The 24,058-nt window shown below is 44.7% G+C and overlaps 1 protein-coding gene across 2 annotated transcripts in view; it reads right to left on the reverse strand.

The window, feature by feature from the left end:
- The window catches only part of LOC136884978 (receptor-type guanylate cyclase Gyc76C), a 589,503-nt gene that overhangs the window by 120,065 nt on the left and 445,380 nt on the right, over positions 1-24,058 (reverse strand). For both annotated transcript variants that reach the window (XM_067157344.2, XM_067157343.2), the window contains exons 2-3: positions 22,258-22,461; positions 10,016-10,213 (exon numbers count right to left, since the gene is read on the reverse strand). In XM_067157344.2, the coding sequence (XP_067013445.2) occupies positions 10,016-10,213; positions 22,258-22,434 (375 nt within the window). In that variant the 5' untranslated portion in view covers positions 22,435-22,461. The remainder of the gene's footprint in view (positions 1-10,015; positions 10,214-22,257; positions 22,462-24,058) is intronic.

Below are 24,058 nucleotides of genomic sequence, written 5' to 3' on the forward strand. Positions count from 1 at the left end.
ACTGCCGGATTTGACCTTTCTCCACGCCGACGCCACACTCGTCTGCGGTGACTATCACTGACAGAACAGAAGCGTGACTCATCGGAGAACACGACGTTCCGCCATTCCCTCATCCAAGTCGCTCTAGCCCGGCACCATGCCAGGCGTGCACGTCTATGCTGTGGAGTCAATGGTAGTCTTCTGAGCGGACGCCGGGAGTGCAGGCCTCCTTCAACCAATCGACGGGAAATTGTTCTGGTCGATATTGGAACAGCCAGGGTGTCTTGCACATGCTGAAGAATGGCGGTTGACGTGGCGTGCGGGGCTGCCACCGCTTGGCGGCGGATGCGCCGATCCTCGCGTGCTGACGTCACTCGGGCTGCGCCTGGACCCCTCGCACGTGCCACATGTCCCTGCACCAACCATCTTCGCCACAGGCGCTGCACCGTGGACACATCCCTATGGGTATCGGCTGCGATTTGACGAAGCGACCAACCTGCCCTTCTCAGCCCGATCACCATACCCCTCGTAAAGTCGTCTGTCTGCTGGAAATGCCTCCGTTGTAGTGTTGGCTACTGAATGTATGATTCGAAGCAGTGTATCGATTCATTCAAGTGTCCGAGTGAATCGATTCACAGGAACGGCGAGCTCACGGCACATGATTCAGCTTACTCCCAGCGGACAGTGCTGAGTGGCGCACTCACTGGACGTTGACGGGGAGCCGAGCTTACGCTGCAGCGAGACAGTGAATCAGTGAATCATGGCACATCGAAAGAATCGTGAACGAGCGCGGCTCAGTGAGACACACGATACACACGGCTCCTTATCGGCTCACTGGACACGCGGAGAGCCGAGCTTCCGCTGCAGCGAGACATACAGTGAGCCATGGCACATCGAAAGAATCGTGAACGAGCGCGGCTCAGTGAGACACAATATACACACGGCTCCTTATCGGCTCACTGCAGCGAGACATACAGTGAGCCATGCTACACTGAAAGAATCGTATGCTATAATGGACTCTCGAGCTCAGCTCATTTGAAAATAATACCCATTTGCATTCACTGTCCTCTTCTTACAGGGAGGTTTAAATAATAGATGGATTTATTTGCAGTGTTAAAAAGGTAGTCACAACATAATTCTGAAGTAGCTAGTAAGTAGGTAGGCTATTAGGTTATACTATTTATTAGTTTAATGAATCTTAGTATTATAACTTAGTTGACATTTGACAATTAAACTCGACTCTAGCCTGCCCTATGACTATGAGTCATGCTCATGACCACTCAAAAGTAGCCTACCTGTTTTATATTTCATATGTCACATCGTTGCACAAGACTTCAATCATATGTGGACAGACGCAATAACAGTATGTAAAATCAGAAAACCAGCGGGCTACTGTACATCTCGGGTAGCCTATACAAATATGACTATTAAAAAAATCCTCAGCTGATAGAAAAATATTTTTTTTAAAAAAAATGACTGAGCGAGTTGTCGTGCGGTTAATATCGCGTGGCTATGCGCTTGCATTCGGGGGATGGTGGGTTCGAATCACACCGTCGGCAGCCGTTAAGATGGTTTTTCCGTAGTTTCCCCATTTGCACACCAGGAAATGCTGGGACTGTACCTTAATTCAGGTCATGGCTGCTACCTTCCCAATCCTAACCTTTCCCACCCTCCGTCACCGGAAACCTTCGATGTATTAGAGTAACTAGCATTTTTTCTAAGAAAGGAGTTCATAGTATGAAGACCAGACGGCAGCTGCGAGCACTGAATGCTGTTGCTGCTGTCTTACCAGCACATACTACACAGATGCAGTAGGAGCGGTGACCAATGAGCCGTGAATCGGATTACTGTATCGATTCAGTAACGTGAACGGAATCAAATGAATCGATTCAGTAAAATGAATCGAATGTCCCATCACTACTCCGTTGACGGCGGCCTGGCATTCTTAGCTATACACGTGTCCTGTGGCACACGACAACACGTTCTACAATGACTGTCGGCTGAGAAATCACGGTACGAAGTGGGCCATTCGCCAACGCCGTGTCCCATTTATCGTTCGCTACGTGCGCAGCACAGCGGCGCATTTTACATCATGAGCATACCTCAGTGACGTCAGTCTACCCTGCAATTGGCATAAAGTTCTGACCACTCCTTCTTGGTGTTGAATTTGCTCTGTCAGTCAGTGTAAATAAAGTTGTAGGGGGTCCGCTGTCTGTAATTTCTTTTGTTTTGCCAATTTTTCAGATATTTATCCGTTTTAGGTCAACTCTAGACCGAATCGGAGGTTTTTACTTTTCGTATCCGTCTGTTTGTCTGTTCCACCATCACGTCGAAACGGCTGGATAGATCTGAACCAAACTTCATATTTAGAGTATACTCATCCCGGGGAAGGTTTCGATATGCATATAATTTTAAAATCTTTGAATAGACGGGGGTTTATAGGAAAACCAGAACGGTTTTCCTACATTTTCTCTTATACTATTGATTTTCTGTAAACTCCGTGGACCGTACGTGAAACGTCTCTTCATTATAAACAACTTTCGTTTTGTTCATAATTTACCTTACTCTTCACATGATGGAGAAATTTACTATTTTCTGCGGGTATCATGCTCTGCATAAAGAAGTTGAATCAGAGATAAGGCTTTTCGCAGATGATGTTATTCTGTACAGAGTAATAAATAAGTTACAAGATTGTGAGCAACTGCAATGTGACCTCGACTGTTGTGAGATGGACAGTAGGCAATGGTATGACGATAAACGGGGATAAAAGTCAGGTTGTGAGTTTCACAAATAGGAAAAGTTCTCTCAGTTTTAATTACTGCGTTGATGGGGTGAAAGTTCCCTTTAGGGATCATTGTAAATACCTAGGTATTAATATAAGGATAGATCTTCATTGGGGTAATCACATAAATGGAATTGTAAATAAAGGGTACAGATCTCTGCACATGGTTATGAGGGTGTTTAGGGGTTGTAGAAAGGAGAGAGCATATTTGTCTCTGGTGAGACCCCAACTAGAGTATGGTTCCAGTGTATGGGACCCTTACCAGGATTACTTGATTCAGGAACTGGAAAAAAATCCAAAGAAAAGCAGCTCGATTTATTCTGGGCGATTTCCGACAAAAGAGTAGCGTTACAAAAATGTTGCAAAGTTTGGACTGGGAAGACTTGGGAGAAAGGAGACGAGCAGCTCAACTAAGTGGTATTTTCCGACCTGTCAGTGGAGAGATGGCGTGGGAGGACATTAGTAGACGAATAAGTTTGGATGGTGTCCTTAAAAGTAGGAAAGATCACAATATGAAGATAAAGTTGGAATTCAAGAGGACAAATTGGGGCACATATTCGTTTATAGGAAGGGGAGTTAGGGATTGCAATAATTACCAAGGAAGATGTTCAATAAATTTCCAATTTCTTTGCAATCATTTAAGAAAAGGCTAGGAAAACAATCTGCCACCTGCGCGACTGCCCTAAATGCAGATCAGTAGTGATTGATTGATCGATCGATCGATCTACAACGAACCTACAGGTTACCATGGCAAATTTTCCTCATCATGCTTTTTAAATCGTGGTTGTTCCTTGGGTAGAACGCAAGAGAGGCGTCAATCAACCTATCTGCGGGATATTGGCGGAATATCGTTGGAGGTTATAACCGCCCTCGAATAGATTAAGTAATAACACCATTAGTCATCATCTTATCTGTTTACCTAAGAATCACTGCGCCTAAATTTCTCCCCTGTTATCGCTTTATTATATCCATAACTCACAACAGCATAATTTATTCCGGGGGCATTTGATTTTCCAATACATTCACTTGGTATTTACATATTTGTCGTTATCCGGCTGTCCTCAGTTATAATCCATTTTCTATTAATTTCAACTTTCTTAACTGTATTATTTTCTTCCTTAATTACTCCGTATGTACGCGAATGCTAGAATCTACTGGATATATTTCCACCAAACTTCATATTTAGAATCCACTAATCACAGGCAACACAGACCCATGGCGTCGCTCACATAGTGGTACTAATCACAGGCAACACAGACCCATGGCGTCGCTCACATAGTGGTACTAATCACAGGCAACACAGACCCATGGCGTCGCTCAAATAGTGGTACTAATCACAGGCAACAGAGACCCATGGCGTCGCTCACATAGTGGTACTAATCATAGGCAACACAGACCCATGGCGTCGCTCACATAGTGGTATTAATCACAGGCAACACAGACCCATGGCGTCACTCACATAGTGGTATTAATCACAGGCAACACAGACCCATGGCGTCGCTCACATACTTTAATACACCAATACCGGACAGCTCTATCTCAACAGCATTGAGTGGAGTGCGAACAGCGACGGTGGTGACATCTAGCGTGTTGGTGTGAACTGCATACTTGTCTATGCTACAGTCAAGACCAACGGGAGAGGAATGGAAATATTTTTGTTAAAATAATTGAATAATAATAATAATAATAATAATAATAATAATAATAATAATAATAATAATAATAATAATAATAATAATAATAATAATAATAATAATAATGAAATTTTAATATATGAAATGCCTCCTTCATAAACCTACAAACGAGCATTATGTTAACCGTGCCTTTCGCTGTCTTAAAAATTATAAAGCAGAATTTGTTTGAGGATCCACCCATCCTCTGGGGGAAATATTTAACAACTACTCTCTCCTCTTCTTTTTAGCCTTTTCTCAATTACCTAGCGCAGGATTTTGTATGGACTTAGCCTAGTTTTCCGGCCGGATGCCTTTCCTAACAGCAATCATATATGGAGGGATATATACCGTACTCACTTTAGCATGTATCTGTGGTTGTTTTTTCGTATGGTGTGTTATATATACGTGAAGATGCGTATGAATACGAACACAAATCCGTAGCCCTCGATCTACAGGAATTAACAGACGCGATTAAAATCTCCGACTCAGCCGGGAATTGTACCAGCGCCCTCTGAACCGAAGGCCAGTACGCTGACCATTACGTCGTGATGATTATTTTAAGAGGAAGTACAACTGGCCAGCCATCCTCTATTAACACTAATCAGAAGGGAAATAGAAGAGGTCCAACACAGAATTTCTGCTGGACTATATTCCGGCACCTCGGCGTCTCCGTAAAAGTACTTAGTGGGACGTAAAAATATATTATTATTATTTTCTTACAGTAAAGAAGGTGACTGGATTCGAAACTCATGTCCTTCAATTTTCAATTTCAAGACTACCACGATAACCATTACGCTACAGGCCCACAAGTTTCCGATTGTGAAATTTATGGTACTGTTTAACAATGTGGACCCTCAAGTTTGAGTATACTAGAGTTCCATATTTGTTAATATTATTGGTTTTACGTCCCACTAACATTTCAGTAGAGTATTTGATTGATTTTCTTAATATAAGGAGCATAGAATGTAACCTCAACACAGATGCGAGGTCATTACTTTTTTTAATACTTGCCGTCCTTATCAGTTCCCATGCCCATTATCTTGCTGGGTAATTTGTTCAGCGCATAACACTTTTCTTGGAATATAACTGCAATGTAAGATTATTTAGTGACAAACACTGATATATTATAAACAACACGGCAGTGCGCCAAGAATCATACAGATAGCAATATGTTATTGAAGAGTTGGTCACACCAAGCTGTGTAGGTAGCAGCACTATCGACTTTCTCGCTGAAAACAGCAAGCTGTCCCGTATTGTCGTATTAAAGTATTTGGTGGTACTAATCACAGGCAACACAGACCCATGGCGTCGCTCACATAGTGGTACTAATCACAGGCAACACAGACCCATGGCGTCGCTCACATAGTGGTACTAATCACAGGCAACACAGACCCATGGCGTCGCTCACATAGTGGTACTAAACACAGGCAACACAGACCCATGGCGTCGCTCACATAGTGGTACTAATCATAGGACCTGTGATATTCATCGAAACACAGATCCGTGATGCTGAAACACCCCTGCGAGGTTAGCCTCCGTCATAGTGGCGTATACTATCCAGGGGTACTGTAAACGCATAGTGATCCACCCTTCGTGGCCCTTGTCTTTGTTTGGACCGATAACTTCCTTTTTCGAAGTGTCGGATCCCTTCCTTTTTCGCTCTCTGGTTAGTGTTATGTAGAAGTTGGTTAACGAGTTGTCCTTCCTCTTAAAACAATAATCACCTCCAAGATGTATCTGTTGCTGCTGCTGATGATGATCATATCAAGACAGCCAAACCTGTCAAGTACCTTGGAGAGTGGATTTCTGTTGGCCCAGTGAAACTGTTGTTCTGGAAGAGAGGAGAATCAAACCAGACAAGGCATCCCATGCCTGCTTCAAAACATTCAGCGATGAAATATACTATAATGTCAGTCCTATACGCAGCAGAGTGCCTCTCTCTAAGAGCCTGCATAGTACAAGAAGCAAAATTTCTCAGAAAGAGAGTAGGACCAAGGATCCTGTCAAATGGAAGGGGGTGGTACAAACGAAAGCGAGAACTCTAGCAGCACAGAGAAACCCTCACAGATGCCATCAGAAGAAGACAGCTGGCTTGTTATGGACTCCAGCAGAATGGACTCCCACAGGCTGCCCTGTAAGTAGCCACTGGATCCCTGTGAGTCCAGCAAGTAGAGAAAAATCTCAGAGAATTTATTATTAATCAAGCCACATTAATTAACAGAACAAACTACATTTTAACCATCAAACCCAGCCCCTTCCTAACATCCCTTACAGAGACAAACTGCAATGAGACCAGGAAATTGTCCGAGGAAAGCAAAATCGAGTTCAGCAACAAAATGAAGAATTACTGAGTTCAACGCACCAAGAAGATAGCGCCATCAAGAACACCAAAAGCGGCAAATATCGAAGACAACAACAACAACAACAACAACAACAACAAAAACAACAAAAGTATAAGCAACGTGGTCCTCAGGCGACCCAAACGAACTAATAATAATAATAATAATAATAATAATAATAATAATAATAATAATAATAACAATACCGGGCGAGTTGGCCGTGCGCTTAGGGGCGCGCCGCTGTGAGCTTGTATCCGGCAGCCTTGAAGATTGTTTTCCGTGGTTCCCACTTTCACACCAGGTAAATGCTGGGGCTGTACGGCCGCTTCCTTCCCACTCCTAGGCCTTTCCTCTCCCATCGTCACCATAAGACCTATCTGTGTCGGTGCGACGTAAAGCAAATTGCAATACGCCAGATACGCCGTACAGTATAGCATCAAAGGAAGACCTCCAATGTCGTACGAAAAAATCCAGTACATGGAAAATCTACAACATAACGAAAAAATCCTCCTCCAGACATGGAAAACGGCACAATTTCACAGGCGTCCTCCAAATACCTTGGAGAAATCATAATACCATCGGGACTAGACAGTAGGGTCAACATAGAGAGAGCCATTAAACTCCATAAGGGGTACACACTAACGTGGAATTATTACAAGAGTTCGACTCCATAGCTAAATGGTTATCGTGCTGGCCTTTGATCACAGGCGTCCCGGGATCGATTCCCGGCCGGGTCGGAGATTTTAACCTTAAATGGTTAATTCCCTTGCCTCGGGGACTGGGTGTTTGTGCTGTTCCCAACATCCCTGGAACTCACACACCACACATAACACTATCCTCCACCACAATAACACGCAGTTACCTACACATGGCAGATACCGCCCACCCTTATCGGAGGGTCTCCTTTATAAAGGCTGTGTCCGGCTAGAAATAGCCACACGAAGTTATTATATATTAAGTTACAACAAGGGATTCATACGCCTCAGAAACTTTGCAGGTCACTAATATTAACAGAAACTGAAAAGCAAGAAAGGAAAGTTCTGAAAATTTAGGGCCCCTCGAGAGAAAATGGAACGTGAATTAAGATGAGAACAGCGGACCTCTTTCTGGAGGATGCTCAAACGAAAGAGGTTCCAGAACGAACCAGCAAGAAGGAAGAGAGGTAACCTCTGGACGAAGGAGAGGAGAGGATGCGCAACCGTGGTCCTTAGTCGGCCCAACTTATTTAGCTCATGATTTTCCCTTCTTCTCTTCCCAAAATCTCTTCATCTTCTCACTGAAATTCTTCTTACGTTCTTCTGTCTGGGTTTTATTAGTTCTAACTTTTGGCTCCGCCAAACAATGGTTATTAATCAGTGTTCTGAAAGCAGATCGGTTCTCGACAGTTTCCTGGTTGATGTTGATTTCCTGAAGATCTGATTCTATTTCATTTAGCCAGTTGTTCCTGACTTTCAGTGTGAGGGCAAGATTTAGAATTCTTTTGGTCAGTCTATCATTTTTCATTCTGAGAATGTGACCATAGAATTTGAAGCTCCTTTTCCTGATAGCGGCTGAGATTTTTTCAGTATGGCAATAAATTTCATGAGATTTCCTTTTCCTGGGCCGAAAATTATCCGTAAAATTTTTCTTCCTGCTTTTTTATATCTTTTATGAGTGATCTGCCGCCAATGATTAAGGCTTCAGGTTTTACTACTGTATTATATTATCTTAGTTTTGTTGTTTTGAGTTAAAGTTTTTTTGTTATATGTGTTCCAAGTGATTCGATATGCTTTGTGTAATTTAGTAATTCTCTCCTTATTTGCTTCACGATTTAATCCAGAAGGTTGAATGATTTCTCCAAGGTATTTGAATTTATTTACTTGGGAAATATGTCCAGATTTAGTAATCATAGCTTGGCCATCTAGAAACCCAGAGGCTCTATCCATGTAACTGGTTTTTTTCATGTGATATTTGAAGTCCTGTTTTGGCTGCAATTTCATGTAGGTTTTCAAAGGAGAGGATTGCTTCTTGCCAATTATTAGAAAGAATTGCCAGGTCGTCTGCAAAAGCTAGACACTGCACGTGAATTCTGTTTTCTAGTTATCATTAATGTATGGAGCTGGCGTTCAGACTGTGCCAGCGGAATTGCGAGTCTACGTTTTATCTTATCAGGCCAAATTTAAGCACTACATTACAGCGGTCAAAGAGGAAATATTGTCGGAAAAGAGAGGAACTGTTTACGGAAGATAATGTCAACAATGAAGAAAAGGAAATGACGTGTTATGGACACAATAAAAGAATGGGCTCAGACAGAATGACAACCCTGGTCCCACAGGTGAAGCACAGTCGACTAGAAAAGCCTTGTTACATAAACATGTCAGATCATCGTATAAAGTAAAAGGTAGGTCGCTAAAAACTAACTATGGCAAATATTCATTTGTAAATCGGGGAATTGATGATTGGAACTGTCCTACAGTCTTTTCTAAAAAATGTAAGAAGCTTCAAGAATAGACTCCAACATTATATAAATTTCTATCTGATCGTGCCATATTTTAAGCCAGCCTCGTGGTGTACGGGTAGCGTGCCTGCCTCTCGCCCGGAGGCCCCGCGTTCGATTCCCGGCCAGGTCAGGGATTTTTCTCTCGACTTCAGGGCTCGTTCGAGGTCCACTCAGCCTACGTGATTAGAATTGAAGAGCTATTTGACGGTGAGATAGCGGCCCCAGTCTCGATAGTCCAGAATAACGGCGGAGAGGATTCGTCTTGTTGACCACACGACCCCTCATAATCTGCAGGCCTTCGGGCTGAGCAGCGGTCGCTGGGCAGGCCAAGGTCCTTTCTAGGGCGTTAAGTGCCGTGGGGTTTGATGCAACGCACAACCCACTGTAAATTGTAGTATGAATTATTTAAGGTTTGTGTGAATTTGAATATGAACGTGCTCTATTCACAACGCTAAGATCAATCCACTGTAAGTCAGAGTGTAAAGGTACTTGTTAATTTCACTAGGACGATGTTGTAATGTTAGCTAGTTGTAAGCCCAACCTATAGTATTGTAGGCCGTAGTGTTAAGCACTGGAAATACTTGTATATGATGATGCTGGATTTAGAATGTTAAACTAGTAGTATATCTTGTAATATTTTCTTTCAATGGAATTGCTTCTTGCACTCTTTATGTTTTAACTTTATCACATCACTGTAAGTGATCGTTGCCACCAGGATATTTTTCCCAACTGCAATGTATAATAATGTGAGAAAGCAACTCACATAGGTGATCATGGGGAGGTTCCAGGCCTGCGACACGATCGACTCCACATAGCACGTCCCCTCAGGTCCGAAGAAGGCCGACACTCCGTCACACAGCATCTTGGTGATCGCCTCCGTCGCCTTCACAGTGTCGCCCTCCACGTCTTCATAGCGAAGGTCAAGGTGCACGTTGGGCAGCAGTCCTGGGTCGTTGTTCACCTGCGAACACAACACATAAGATAAGCTAGGCTGTCGTGGAAGGTGATGAAAGAGAAGAAGATTCTGCACGCGTGAAATTGGAGGGAGAATAATTAACGGTGCATTCCATCAGTTGAATCAAGGATTGCGTAGAAATGATCAATTAAAAAATAATTTCAACTAAATCAGGAATAGTTTCATCTTTTACTGAGGATGATATTAAGGGAAATGAAGTACCCAAATCGTAGAACGTAGGGTATAAATGTATATAAAAGCAATAAATGATACGTACAGCCAATTTCCTGAGTTTAATTTATTTCTTGCCAACACTTGCACTTCGAGGTTTTCTTTAATAATTTGACAGATAAGTATATTTTTGTACCTCTTCAATCAGTCTTCTATCCTTTGGTCTGCCTACCATGATAATTAACAAACACAGAAACAATTAAGTAATATAATAAATGCTCTAATGAGCTAATTCACGAAAGCCACACACATGCTAAATGCCGGGCAAAAGAAGTGATTGTGCGCATGCACGAAGCCAGCTACAGCTACGAAAATCGCCTCCTTCGCCATCTGTAAAATTTAGCTTGGCACTGCTTAGGTTACCATAGCAGTCTGTGTGAGCCACTCCATATAACTTCATTGGAGCGACTTTTATCGTTGGGTTGCGTAGCTTTCTACATATGGTGGTCTTCATAACCTTTTCCCCCGCTAGAAACTGAACGGGACTGAGTAAAATTCGTACTTCGTGATAGGATTTTTAAAAAATGTCATCTAGTTAGATTGGTTTGAAATGTTATTCGGCTCGATCTGCTACAAATTGTAGAGATGAGTGATAGAAAAAATATATCTATACGTAAGTCAGGGCCTCTCAAACGCCGGAAGTCTGACGCGTGCAAACCGAGGCGCATGGTGCATCGGATGGTAGAGCGACAGCGCTATTGCTGGGTGTCTGCACCGCGCAGGCCTTCAAGTAAGATGATGTGACATGTTACAATGCAAACTTACTGAAGTGAGTAACAAGTATACTCTACGCCACACAACAGTTCTGTTGTGAAATTTGCATAAACATCAGGGGTGCGGTCTACGAGAACCCCTAGAAATCATGTTACTGTCGCTACGTTACGAAAGAGTGAACTAGACGACACCTTCTACCAGCTGAATTACACTCTTGCTCGTAAAAAACGGAACACCTTGAAACACTAGAGATAGGAGTTGATATTCTCAGAACATGTTCATTAGTATGCTCTGCAGAAACGATTAGCATTACAGTCACCTAGGTTCAGCAAGAGTCCTGTTGCCTAGTACGCACTGGGTCCGAATGGCGCCCTGAGGTATAGCCAACCATATTGTATTCACCTCATTTCAGAGATCTTTTTTGTTGGTTGGCATTGGGTCACAGAGCCGCACCCGTCGTTTCATCATATCCCACACATTTTCGATTGGCGACAAGTCCGGTGATCGGGCGGGCCAGAGTAACAGTCTGACATCCTGTGACAACGAGAAAACACGTGTTCCTGCAGCATGTGGTCGCGCATTGTCCTGCTGAAATGTGGCGTCCGGGGTGTCGTGCAGAAAGGGTATGGCTAAGGGTCGCAGGATGTCATTCACGTAGGTCAAACTGGTCACAGTGCCCTGGACACGCACAAACTGTGATTTGTGGTTGTACCCAATAGCACCCCACACCATAAGGCGCTGTATATCTTGTGCGAATGCAATTTCCTCTCTCCCTGCTTGCAGCGAACCAAAATGCGGCCATCATTTTCAAACAAACAGAACCTGGATTCGTCTGAAAACACTCTGCTGCCATTCCTGTCCCCAGTGACATTCCATACACCATTGCAGTCTAGCATGTTTATACACATTAGTCAAAGGTAGGCGGAGAATTGGACGACGCACCGTTAACCCAGATCGTAATAAACGGCGACGGACTGCCACTCCTGATAGTGTACGATGTGTTACACTGTTTCACTGTTGCGCCAGAGCCGAGGAGGGCGCAGATCTGTCCTCCAATGCCATTCGGATGAGGTGTCGATCTTCAAGGGAGGCTTGGTCTGGGTGGTGCGACCAGGCCCATCCCGTCCTGTTCTACGGCCTTCTGTGCATCATTCTGTACACACCCGTTGCACCGCCGACATACTTCGTCCCACACGGGCAGCAATTTCCCGGATGGATGCATCACATTCCCTCATGTCAATAATGCGTCCTCTTTCAAACTCGCTCATTTGACGGTGCGATTCTCGCACACGTCTGCGGGGCATCCTGCTTGTCTGTTCAAGTCTCACTCATCCATTACCTTCGGTTTACAGAGACAACGAGAGCCGCTGGACCAGTCGGTGGTGGTGCGCCGATATATCGATGTGGGCCTTGAACCTGAAGGCCGACATGCTTCAAATGCTAACCGTTTCTGCAAACATACTAATGAACATGTCCTGTGAATATGAACTTCCTATCTCTAGTCTTTCAAGGTGTTCTGGTTTTTATGAACATGAGTGTAGTTTGCATTCTAACCTATTACAACAAATGAACTCCTATGCGACTGGGTTGTAATTATTAATAGTTCTTCTTCTCCTTCTTCAAATGCGATATCACTGGGCGAGTTGGCCGTGCGGTTAGGGACGTGCAGCTGTGAGCTCGCATCTCTTTCCCATTCCGTCGTCGCCATAAGACCTATCTGTGTCGGTTAAACGTAAAGCAAATTCTAACAAAAATTAAAAAAAGTACCATAACCGATCCTCCAGACTTCGGCAATCACGCTTCCGTAGGGTTATGGTTAGCACTATTAGCTGCCGTCTTTGCGGCCCGGGTCGATTCCCGGTACTGCCTAATATTTAAGAATGGCAGGAGGAAAGCCACAACTTGGCAGCTCAGTCCGGTGGTATCTGAAGGCGCTCAAAAACGCCAGTCTCATGGAACTCCTGCGGGATAAAATTCCGGCACTTGGGCGTATTTGAAACTCCGCTATTGGCTGTTTGTACCGGCGAGAGCCTCCACGCGTCTCGATGACTAAGCCTTCGACACATAACACACCAGTCAGAGGTTTCATTCTAGTAGTTTAGTTAATTAATGCAACTTGGTTTACGTCCCACTAACTACTTTAACGGTTTTCGGAGACACCGAGGTGCCGAAATTTTGTCCTTCAGGAGTACTTTTACGTGCCAGTAAATCTACCAACACGAGGCTGACGTATTTGAGCACCGGACTGAGTCACTCAGCGCGGCTACGTCACATAAGGAAGCACCCTCCTTGCAAAGCCGATTCTCCTTTGTCCCATTCAACGTCTTCCTCCAGAGCTCTTTCTTGCCATCTTCATTTGAAATATTTTTCCTCGTATTCTGTACATTCTCCTCATATTCCTTGACCAAGTGTGTGTGTCAAGTAGGCCGACTGCTGTGTTTCGATCCGTGTGTCGACGATCAATAGCGGACTACCGTATGTCGTGACTGCCGCAGTGGAGGTGACCAGAAATCAAGTCGCCCAGCTGGCAGATTCCCTATTAGTATTTTCTTCTCTCTATCACTAACTCTTTTTCCTGTAAACGAATAATTTATCCTCTTGACTTCTGACTGATAGTTCTCACTTTTACTCAAACGTATTGGTCTACATTCCACGTCATCTCTGCATTGACAGCTCGGAACATACCGCTAAATCGACAAGCTCGTCTCCTTTCTCCCACGTCTTCTTTGCAACGCTACTCTTTTGCCGAAACCACGCAAAACAAATCGAGCGTTGTACGACCTGTATTGATGAATGGGTGTGAGGCATGGACAACTCCAAAAAGGCTTGATGATGATGATGATGATGATGATGATGATGATGATGATTGTTGTTTAAAGGGGCCTATGAGCTAGGTCATCGGCACCTAATGGTACGATGTGCAACGAAATGAAAATTAAAACATCAAAATTTATCCACCAGCTACAATCTAAAACGAACAATGATGAAAAAATGTTCATAGATCCAAAACATTGGGTCGGCGTAGCGGGAACAAACCTCGCCCGCGGTCTTCAGCAGACACACTTTTCAGTGTATGCTATAAATAGGGACCACCATCTACTCTGCCCTTAAAAGGAAATGAAGCCGGACAATGCGCATGGCACAGAAGTCAGGTGAGATCATTTGCCTAGACGATGGGAACTACACTGGCGGAAAAACAATCCAAACACCATGAAATAAGGAATGTAGAATGCGGAAATGTTGGCAATATATTTGTCGAGGTAGTATATTTAATCGATTAAAGGTACAGTACTACAGGTTAATATCCGAGCAAAAAAAGCCATCACAAATGTGTCATGCTGGTCCATTAACAACCGGTGTGATCGCTTGACTGTTGAATGCAGGCATGAAAACGTTCATGCACTGTGTCGTACAGGTGCGGGATGTCTGTTTCACTTGGTCGGTCAATACGGTTAATGCCGGTTGTGGATGACGCTACAATTGTCATCGAGTGATGTCCCATACGTGCTCGATCGGGGGATTGAGCAGGCCAAGGCAACATGTCGACATTCAGTACAGAACGTTGGGTTACTACAGCGGCATGGGAGCGTGCATTATCCTGTTGGAAAACACCCTCGGGAATGCTGTTCATGAATGACAGCACAACAGGTCGAATCGCCAGACGGACGTACCCATCTAGTCAGGGTGTTCCTGCTTCCATAGGAAATTGCTCCCCAGACCAGAACTCCCGGTGTAGGTCCAGTGTGTCTACACCGCAGACAGGTGGAATACAGGCGCTCACCTGGCCTCCTCCTAACCACCACACGGCCATCACTGGCACCAAGGCAGAACCGGCTTTAATCGGAAAACACAACGGACCTCCACGCCATCCTCCAACGAACTCTCGCTTGACACCACTGAAGTCGCAGACGGCGGTGGTTTGGGTTAAGTGGAATGCATGCCGCAGGGCGTCTGGCTCGCAACTGTTCTTCAAGTAACCGACTTCGAACAGTTCGTTGCGTCACTGTGGTGCCAACGGCCGCTTGAATTGCTGCCGCAGATGCAGTCCGCTGCGCCATAGCCATACGCCGAATACGGCGGTCCTCCCTCTCGGTGGTGCTACGGGGACGTCCGGAGCCCCGTTCCGTACCTTCTCGTGACCACTGCTGCCAGCACGCATGCACAGTGGAGACATTCCTGCCAAGTCGTTCTCCAATAGCGCGGAAGGAAAATCCTCCTTCACGTAGCCCTATTATGCGACCTCGTTCAATCGCAGTGAGCTGTTCATACTCGTCACACTCACAGTCACACCATCCCATCTCACAAGTAACTAACGCTCTCGCACAGTACAGCCCGTATTTAAATCAAACCAGACGTGCAACGTCATGGGGCCTCTACTTGCGCCACTCTAATGCGATCTGCGGGAAATTTGAATCAACGTCATCTTTCAGATGTACAAACCAACGTTCGTTAATCTAGCACAACCCCTTCTTGGTGTTTAGATAATTTTTTTCCCCGCCAGTGTACTCTCGGATGCTAATGCCCTCTTTTGATGAACTTCTGCATTAGTTACACAAACATATTCTGGAAATCACTAGAGATTTCGCGGCAAATCTGTCACCATACCTCTGATGTGTTTGTCCTGGATTTGTACTCTTCTAGATATTGGTCCCATACGACTGGTCTTTCTGAGACTGAAGTTATCAAGTTCTCAATGTCTATTTTGTGCTCCATAACAACCGCCGTAAATCACACAGACAAAAGCGCAAGAATAAATTGATGAACTGAAAGTAAATAAAGACACAATACATGAGCAACATCAAAACAGCATCCAGATGGATGACAGTTGAGAGAGAGAGAAGACATTCAAATATGTGAGGGAGTGGATACACAATAAATTGACAGAAGGAGAGGCAGTGTTCTCGGGAATCAACAAGATGAACTTGGCATATAAACTAAGTATGAAGACTTACAACAAGAAGAATATCTCGTTCAAGGCAAAACTGAGACACTACGAGACAGTGATCGGCCCGGAGGCTTTATATGCAGCCGAAAGTTAGAACCTTATAAAAACAGGATTGGTCAAGAAGTTGGAACTAGTGGAGAGAAAGATACTAGGACCCTAAAGAACAGAGGGTGGATCATACAGAAAGATAAGTAACCAAGAATTATATCTCAAGATGGAACTTCTTCGGACATATCTACAGAATGAAACGCGGAAGACTGACCAATCAGATAATAAGGCTTTTTGAGACCAGCAAAATTACAATGCGCTGGTACCAGGAGGTGAAGAAGGACCCGGAAGAAATGGGAATACAGTGAACGGAAACCATCAACAGGGATGCTTACAAGTCGACGATCAAGACCACGAAGATGTTTCAAGAAAAAGATCCTGAAGCCAAGGAGATTACAGAGTGAAAGGATGAAGGAGGATTAAGGCCCAGAAACAGATGAAGCTCATTTCGAATTAACGTGCTACGTAGTCGGCCAAAACGAAAGAAGAAGAATAAATAAATAAATAAATAAATAAATAAATAAATAAATAAATAAATAAATAAATAAATAAATAAATAAATAAATAAATAAATAAATAAATAAATAATAAATAAATAAATAAATAGACAAACCAAATTTAGCAAGCTTCCGATGAGTGGGTGCAGATCTACTGACCGCAGATCACCCGCTCAAACATTTCTCTTGCGCGTTCGCCTGCGCGTAATCTGAAAGATTCTACTTGAACAATCGGTTCTCAGTTTAGACAGATCCGTGGCTAAGCGCGGAAGCGGGTCGAACCCGCGCCGTTTGAAAGAGGCCTTAAACAAACCATAAAGATTACAAACATCGACCCTGCTTGTGACACACTTGCCAAGGATCGCTCAGGCGCCGAATCACCTCTGCTGCAAGAGCAAGAGCGTCGCAGACATGAAGTGGCTGAACGACAGGTAAGCGTACTCCCGTCAGATGCAGCCTCGTTCTCGCCCATCTACCGAGTGTGCTGGACGTATGTCATCAGACCGTTCTACTGGACCGATTTGGTTCGTCTGTGTTTTATTCTCTCCGCAATTACCTACCGGTGAATCATCGATAGGTCTCTGATTTCAGCCAACTTTGAGTAATCGTAAAATTAAATCATTAAATGATCACCGCAATCCCCGCCTGGTGGCCACAATCGTTAAGGCGCTAAAGTCTAAACGGTCTGACTCCGATGTTAGCCGGTTCGAGTCCCGTTGGTCGAAAAAATGTTCACCATCAGAATGTTGGCCGAGAGTGTATGGGAGGTGGTGGTATACAATTTCTAATCACTAGATTGCGTGCCAAAAGCCTGGATTAAATTCCAAACCTCTCCGCAGTGCTCATATGACGCTGTTGATGGTGATTCATCCGTCGGATGGGGACGGTAAGCCTTGAGCAGACCCCTTGGTGCTATTCGACAAGAGTAGGCTATGTGCCGGTACCGCGTTTCACCTTCTCCATACTTTCATACATCACGTCATTCATTTCATCTCATTAACTCCTCTGATGAGATTGACGTCAGGAAGGGCATCCGGTCATAAAAACCCGCCACGACAGATTCACCTCACCTCATACCCGACCCCGTAGAGAAACGGGACAAGGATTAGACAAACAAACAAACGATCACTGCAATAATTGCAGGCGAAGGCTTACCCTAACCCGCAATACATCCTGTACTTAGCTGCTTGCTAAGCGACTAACGCTTTAATTAATATTCTAATATATGTGATTATCATTTGTAATAATGTCATGGCATGCAGCCATGTTTGATTACAGACGGCAGAACGTTCCTCATAACTTACATACAGCTAAGAGCAGAGACGGAAGGTATCAAGTCGACTGGTCTATGACTAGAGCCCGGAACGGATGCGGATATCCGCGAAGTTAGTGTCTTGGCGGATACAAACTGTATGCCAGCGCGGACAATTTTGCTGATAATTTGTAAATAATGAAGTTTATTTATTTTCACTCGTTTTTGCTTGTGGTTAGGCGACCCTTAACAGTGGTGTGAGAGAATGGTGATATACAAAGAGTCTTGAGACCCTAAAGTCGTAAATCTGACCTAAGCCTAACTTCTTCCTGGCCGCAGTTAATGGAAGGGAGGAACAAAGGTCAATAGTCGGTAGTTGTCGCAAGAGAAAATCCCACATAACCCTGTGACTGTAGGGGTTCTGGTGCCAGGTGCCAGGCCTATTGTATGATGTTAACAGATCCACCCTGGGTGTAATATACTGCAGTTAAATATTTACAATATCCGCGGTTAACAATTCGCGGATGCGGAGCGCATACTATTTTGTATATCCGCGCATTGATAAACCGCAGTCCACTTACCCGAAGCAGAATTCAGCCACGGCCAACTATCTCGGGCAAGATCGTTTGAAAACGTTAAGATCCAGATGAGGCCGAATGCTCGAAACACAGAGAATATTGTATGGAAGGAAGCGGCCGTGGTCTTAATTCAGGTGCAGTCCCAGCATGTGCCTGGTGTGAAAATGGGAAAGCACGGAAAAGCATCTTAAGGGCTGCCGACAGTGGGGTTCGAACCCACTATCTCCCGAATGCAAGCTCGCAGGTACGTGACCCTAACCACACGGCTAACTCTCTCATTATTATTCTTTCTTTTCTTTCTTTCTTTCTTAATCCGTTGACCATCCAGGGTCGGGTTTTCCCTCCGACTCAGCGAGGGACCCCATCTCTACCACCTCTAGGGCAGTGTTCTGGAACATGAGACTTTGGGTCGGGGGATACAACTGACCTCCCTGTGGGTGGGGGCGGTAGAATAAGACGCACGGTATCCCCTGCCAGTCGTAAGAGGCGACTAAAAGGGGCCTCGGGGGGTCTCAACTTCGGAGCGTGTGTTGGCGACCGCGGGGCCCTCACCTGAGTCCTGGCATTGCTTCCACTTACTTGTGCCAGGCTCCTCAGTTTCATCTATCCTATCCGACCTCCCTTGGTCAACTCTTGTTCTTTTCAGACCCCGACAGTATTACGTATGGAGGCCTAGGGAGTTCTTCATTTTCATGCTCTTCGTGGCCCTTGCCTTCCCTTGGCCGATACCTTCATTTTCGAAGTGTCAGACCCCTTCCATTTTTCTCTCTGATTAGTGTTATATAGAGGATGGTTGCCTAGTTGTACTTCCTCTTAAAACAACAACCACCACCACCACCACCACCACCACCACCACCACCACCGGATACAACTGGGAAGGAAGACCAGTACCTAGTCCAGGCGGCCTCACCTGCTATGGCCTTGTGGGGGATTGGGAATATTGGAAGGCATAGACAAGGAAGAGGGAAGGAGGCGGCCGTGGTGTTAAGTTAGGTACCATCCCGGCATTTCCCTGGAGAAGTGGGGAAAGCACGGAAAATTACTTCGAGGATGGCTAGGGTGGGAATTGAACACCCCTGTACTCAGTTGACCTCCCGAGGCTACGTGAACTCCGTTCCAGCCCTGGAACTACTTTTGTAATTTCGTGGCAGAGCCGAGAATCGTACCCGGAACTTCGGGGGTGGCAGGTAATTACACTAACCACAACACCACAGAAGCGGACCTCGTTATTATTATTATTAAGAGTTTATAGATGAAGGCAAATATTCCCAACAACCTATTCTATCTTATAACTCAATTACACTCGTTCATCTTTGAAGTTAGGCAACATTAGGTGTGCTCTTCACCAGCTCGTGCTGTCTCGAGAAACCGTAACTTACGGGGGAACCACAACTTCGCTCGAAATAGGCTAACACATATTTCGGCTTTGTCTCCAAGAAAATGACGATCCAAGTTTCCGACGTGCTGTATCGGCTTTCGCCGCCACCTGACAGTTTTGCGCCTCGTGTTCAAATCCCGATTACTTTTTCTTTTCTTTTTCACTTGTTTACTTTTGTCCATTGACGACTACTACACGATGGCGCTTGTTGTTTAAAGGGGGCTAACATCTAAGTGAACGGCCCCTTATCGCCAGTAAAGAGGAGCTCATGTAGATGTGCTAATCACAGGTGACGTAGACTCACAGTGTTCCACACCACAAGTATTGTACGTCGCAGAGACAACGTAAAGCCATGGTGTTCCCCAGATAGCGGGTACTAATCACAGCTACTGGAAACCCACAGTGAACTGCTCTCTGCTGCTACTAATCACAGCTACTGGAAACCCGCAGTGAACTGCTCTCTGCTGCTACTAATCACAGCTACTGGAAACCCACAGTGAACTGCTCTCTGCTGCTACTAATCACAGCTACTGGAAACCCGCAGTGAACTGCTCTCTGCTGCTACTAATCACAGCTACTGGAAACCCGCAGTGAACTGCTCTCTGCTGCTACTAATCACAGCTACTGGAAACCCACAGTGAACTGCTCTCTGCTGCTACTAATCACAGCTACTGGAAACCCACAGTGAACTGCTCTCTGCTGCTACTAATCACAGCTACTGGAAACCCGCAGTGAACTGCTCTCTGCTGCTACTAATCACAGCTACTGGAAACCCACAGTGAACTGCTCTCTGCTGCTACTAATCACAGCTACTGGAAACCCACAGTGAACTGCTCTCTGCTGCTACTAATCACAGCTACTGGAAACCCGCAGTGAACTGCTCTCTGCTGCTACTAATCACAGCTACTGGAAACCCGCAGTGAACTGCTCTCTGCTGCTACTAATCACAGCTACTGGAAACCCACAGTGAACTGCTCTCTGCTGCTACTAATCACAGCTACTGGAAACCCACAGTGAACTGCTCTCTGCTGCTACTAATCACATACCTAGCATAGTGCTACCGGTACAACTCAAGTAAAGGCGACCCATGGTGTCCCCGCGTGATGGTAGTAATCACAAGTAGCTTCATGGTTCTAATTCAATCATCCCTTGGTCGCCTCTTACGACGGGCAGGGGATACCGTGGGTGGATTCTTCGTCTGTGTCCCACACCCACAGGGGTACGCATGGCTTAGTTCAATTTATTTTAGAATATCTTTGTCGTCTATGTTCCGTCTCATAAATGAATTTAACACATCGATGAATCAGGCAACTTATTTGCAACTGTTTTTGGAAACATGATCCGTTATGCGTGGGTTGTCGCGAACGTATTGCCAATACGTGAAATCTTCAGTAATATTAACGACGTTTCTCTCCCGAATAATATTCCTACCCAGAAACATAACTGTGGCGCCATGCTCGTGGTGGGCGAAGTGTCCACGATCTGTATCATCGAAGGGAACGCACCGGATCTCCCTGAAGCGTTATTATAAGAATGAACTACGAAACATTGTAATCTCTGAAAAATAACACACACAATATATATGCTGTATAAAAAATGCATAACACTTTTTGTGAAACCCAGTTGTAAATTTACACTCGACATAACGGCCTTGTATCCATTAACTTGACAAGAAACATACATACATACATACATACATACATACATACATACATACATACATACATACATACATACATACATTATCACTATAGACTGTTATGTCTTTCAGCGTTCAGTCTGCAAGCCTCTGTGAATTTACTAAACGTCGCCACAATAATCGATTTGCAACTAGTCTTGTAGCCTCATTTAGTTCTGTACCTCTTATCTTTAATTCGTTAGAAACTGAGTCTAACCATCGTCGTCTTGGTCTACCTCTACTTCTCTTACCCTCCATAACAGAGTCCATTATTCTCCTAGGTAACCTATCCTCCTCCATTCGCCTCACATGACCTCACCACCGAAGCCGGTTTATGCATACCGCTTCATCCATCTAGTTCATTCCTAAACTAGCCTTTATCTCCTCATTCCGAGTACCCTCCTATCATTGTTCCCACTTATAGTAATCGTCAATGGACATAAGTAGATAAATACAACCAAAAAAACAACACCAGTCAATTGGGATTTGAACACGGGGCCATAGCCGCTGCGCCGTCGCGTCAGTTGAATTTGTTACGCACCAATAGGTACATAAAGCACGTCAGAAACTTGGACCGTCATTTTCTTCGAAACGGTCGAGTGTCTCCTGATAAACCGAAACATGTCGTCGCTTATTTCAACCCCTTCTTCGCTGAATGAAGTTTCTGGGAAACTGGATTGTTACACTTGGAGATACAATCAACAAGAAGAAGAAATAGCTCATAGTTACCCTCTCTAGTGCCAAAGTGATGGCCCCTGACGCTATCATACCCTGGCGATTGGCCAGGACCCCCTTGACGGCTGGCAGGTAACCCACGGTCAAGTTGAGGCTGAACACCGGAGCCGCCAGTACCGCTGCGATCAGCAGGGCGAGCGTGTGGGCCAGCCGAGGTGGACCGGGGCACATGGCCGGCCGAGGCTGTCAGGGCCGCACCTGCAACACAAAACAGTCGCTATACATACAGCATAGGAAGAGAAAGCTCTAATTATACAGTACAGTGCGTCCCGCTCCCAGCGGGGCCGGCAGGCACGCCACGAGTCTGAGTGTAGTGGGAAGCAGTGAAGTGATACGTTTGTTGGAGGAGCACGTATGGATGAATTACAGTAGAGTCAATTAGATTAATCACATTATTGCACCGCTGACATGCCAGTGAAATTTACGCTTGAACAAAGATTTTTTATGTATGACACATATGTAATAACCGAGACATGTAGAGAGGTGTGCAGGCGATTTCAGGAGAGATTTCCCGGGGTTCCAGTTCCAGGTAGAGAAACAGTTAGGTGCCTCGTGAATAAATTGAGAACAACGGGATCACTTAATGCTGTCATTCCGAAACCGAAACGAAGGGTTCTGTCGGAAGAAAAATATTAACACAACATTCGTACGATCTCCCACTGTTGCACAAATACATATCTAAAAATCGTCAGTACACTAAAATATTGAGGACACCGCCAGTAACACGGTTAGTACCCATGATGAAGGCTATTGGGTGCATAAATCTATATATAACACGCATACGTGTATGTTTCACAATACTCAGAGGGAGTTAAAAGGTACGGTTTGTACAAAAATCCTTCAAATCGTCTCAGTAGTAGGAACAATCGTGCATTTCTTGAAAAGTCAACGGAAATGTATTTATTTTATGTAATTAATTTAATTACAAACCAGCACTAACATTGAATCGACCTTGATGGACAGGTTGTCGCTAGGCGACAGCGACTTACTCTGTATCATGATAGTCCGCTAAGAACTGCTGTATATAGGAGGCTGGGAACACGCTGCCATGTTTTATCAAGTTCATGTAACTGTGCAAATGATTGCCCGTTATTTGGAGCAATCCAACATGCCGTGATCCAGATGTACTTTCATGTAACTAGGCAACTCATTGCCCGTTATTTGGAAATAGCAATCCAACATGCCGTGATCGAGATGTACTTTCATAGAACTGTACAACTCATTGCCCGTTATTTGGAAATAGCAATCCAACATGCCGTGATCCAGATGTACTTTCATGTAACTAGGCAACTCATTGCCTGTTATTTGGAAGGAGCAATCCAACATGCCGTGATCCAGATGTACCTTCATGGAACTGTACAACTCATTGCCCGTTATTTGGAAATAGCAATCCAACATGCCGTGATCCAGATGTACCTTCATGTAACTAGGCAACTCATTGCCTGTTATTTGGAAGGAGCAATCCAACATGCCGTGATCGAGATGTACCTTCATGGAACTAGGCAACTCATTGCCCGTTATTTGGAAATAGCAATCCAACATGCCGTGATCCAGATGTACTTTCATGTAACTAGGCAATTCATTGCCCGTTATTTGGAAATAGCAATCCAACATGCCGTGATCCAGATGTACTTTCATGGAACTAGGCAACTCATTGCCCGTTATTTGGAAATAGCAATCCAACATGCCGTGATCCAGATGTACCTTCATGTAACTAGGCAACTCATTGCCTGTTATTTGGAAGGAGCAATCCAACATGCCGTGATCGAGATGTACCTTCATGGAACTAGGCAAC

The sequence above is a fragment of the Anabrus simplex genome, chromosome 13 (genome assembly GCF_040414725.1).
Source record: "Anabrus simplex isolate iqAnaSimp1 chromosome 13, ASM4041472v1, whole genome shotgun sequence".
Classification (NCBI taxonomy): Eukaryota; Metazoa; Arthropoda; class Insecta; order Orthoptera; family Tettigoniidae; genus Anabrus; species Anabrus simplex.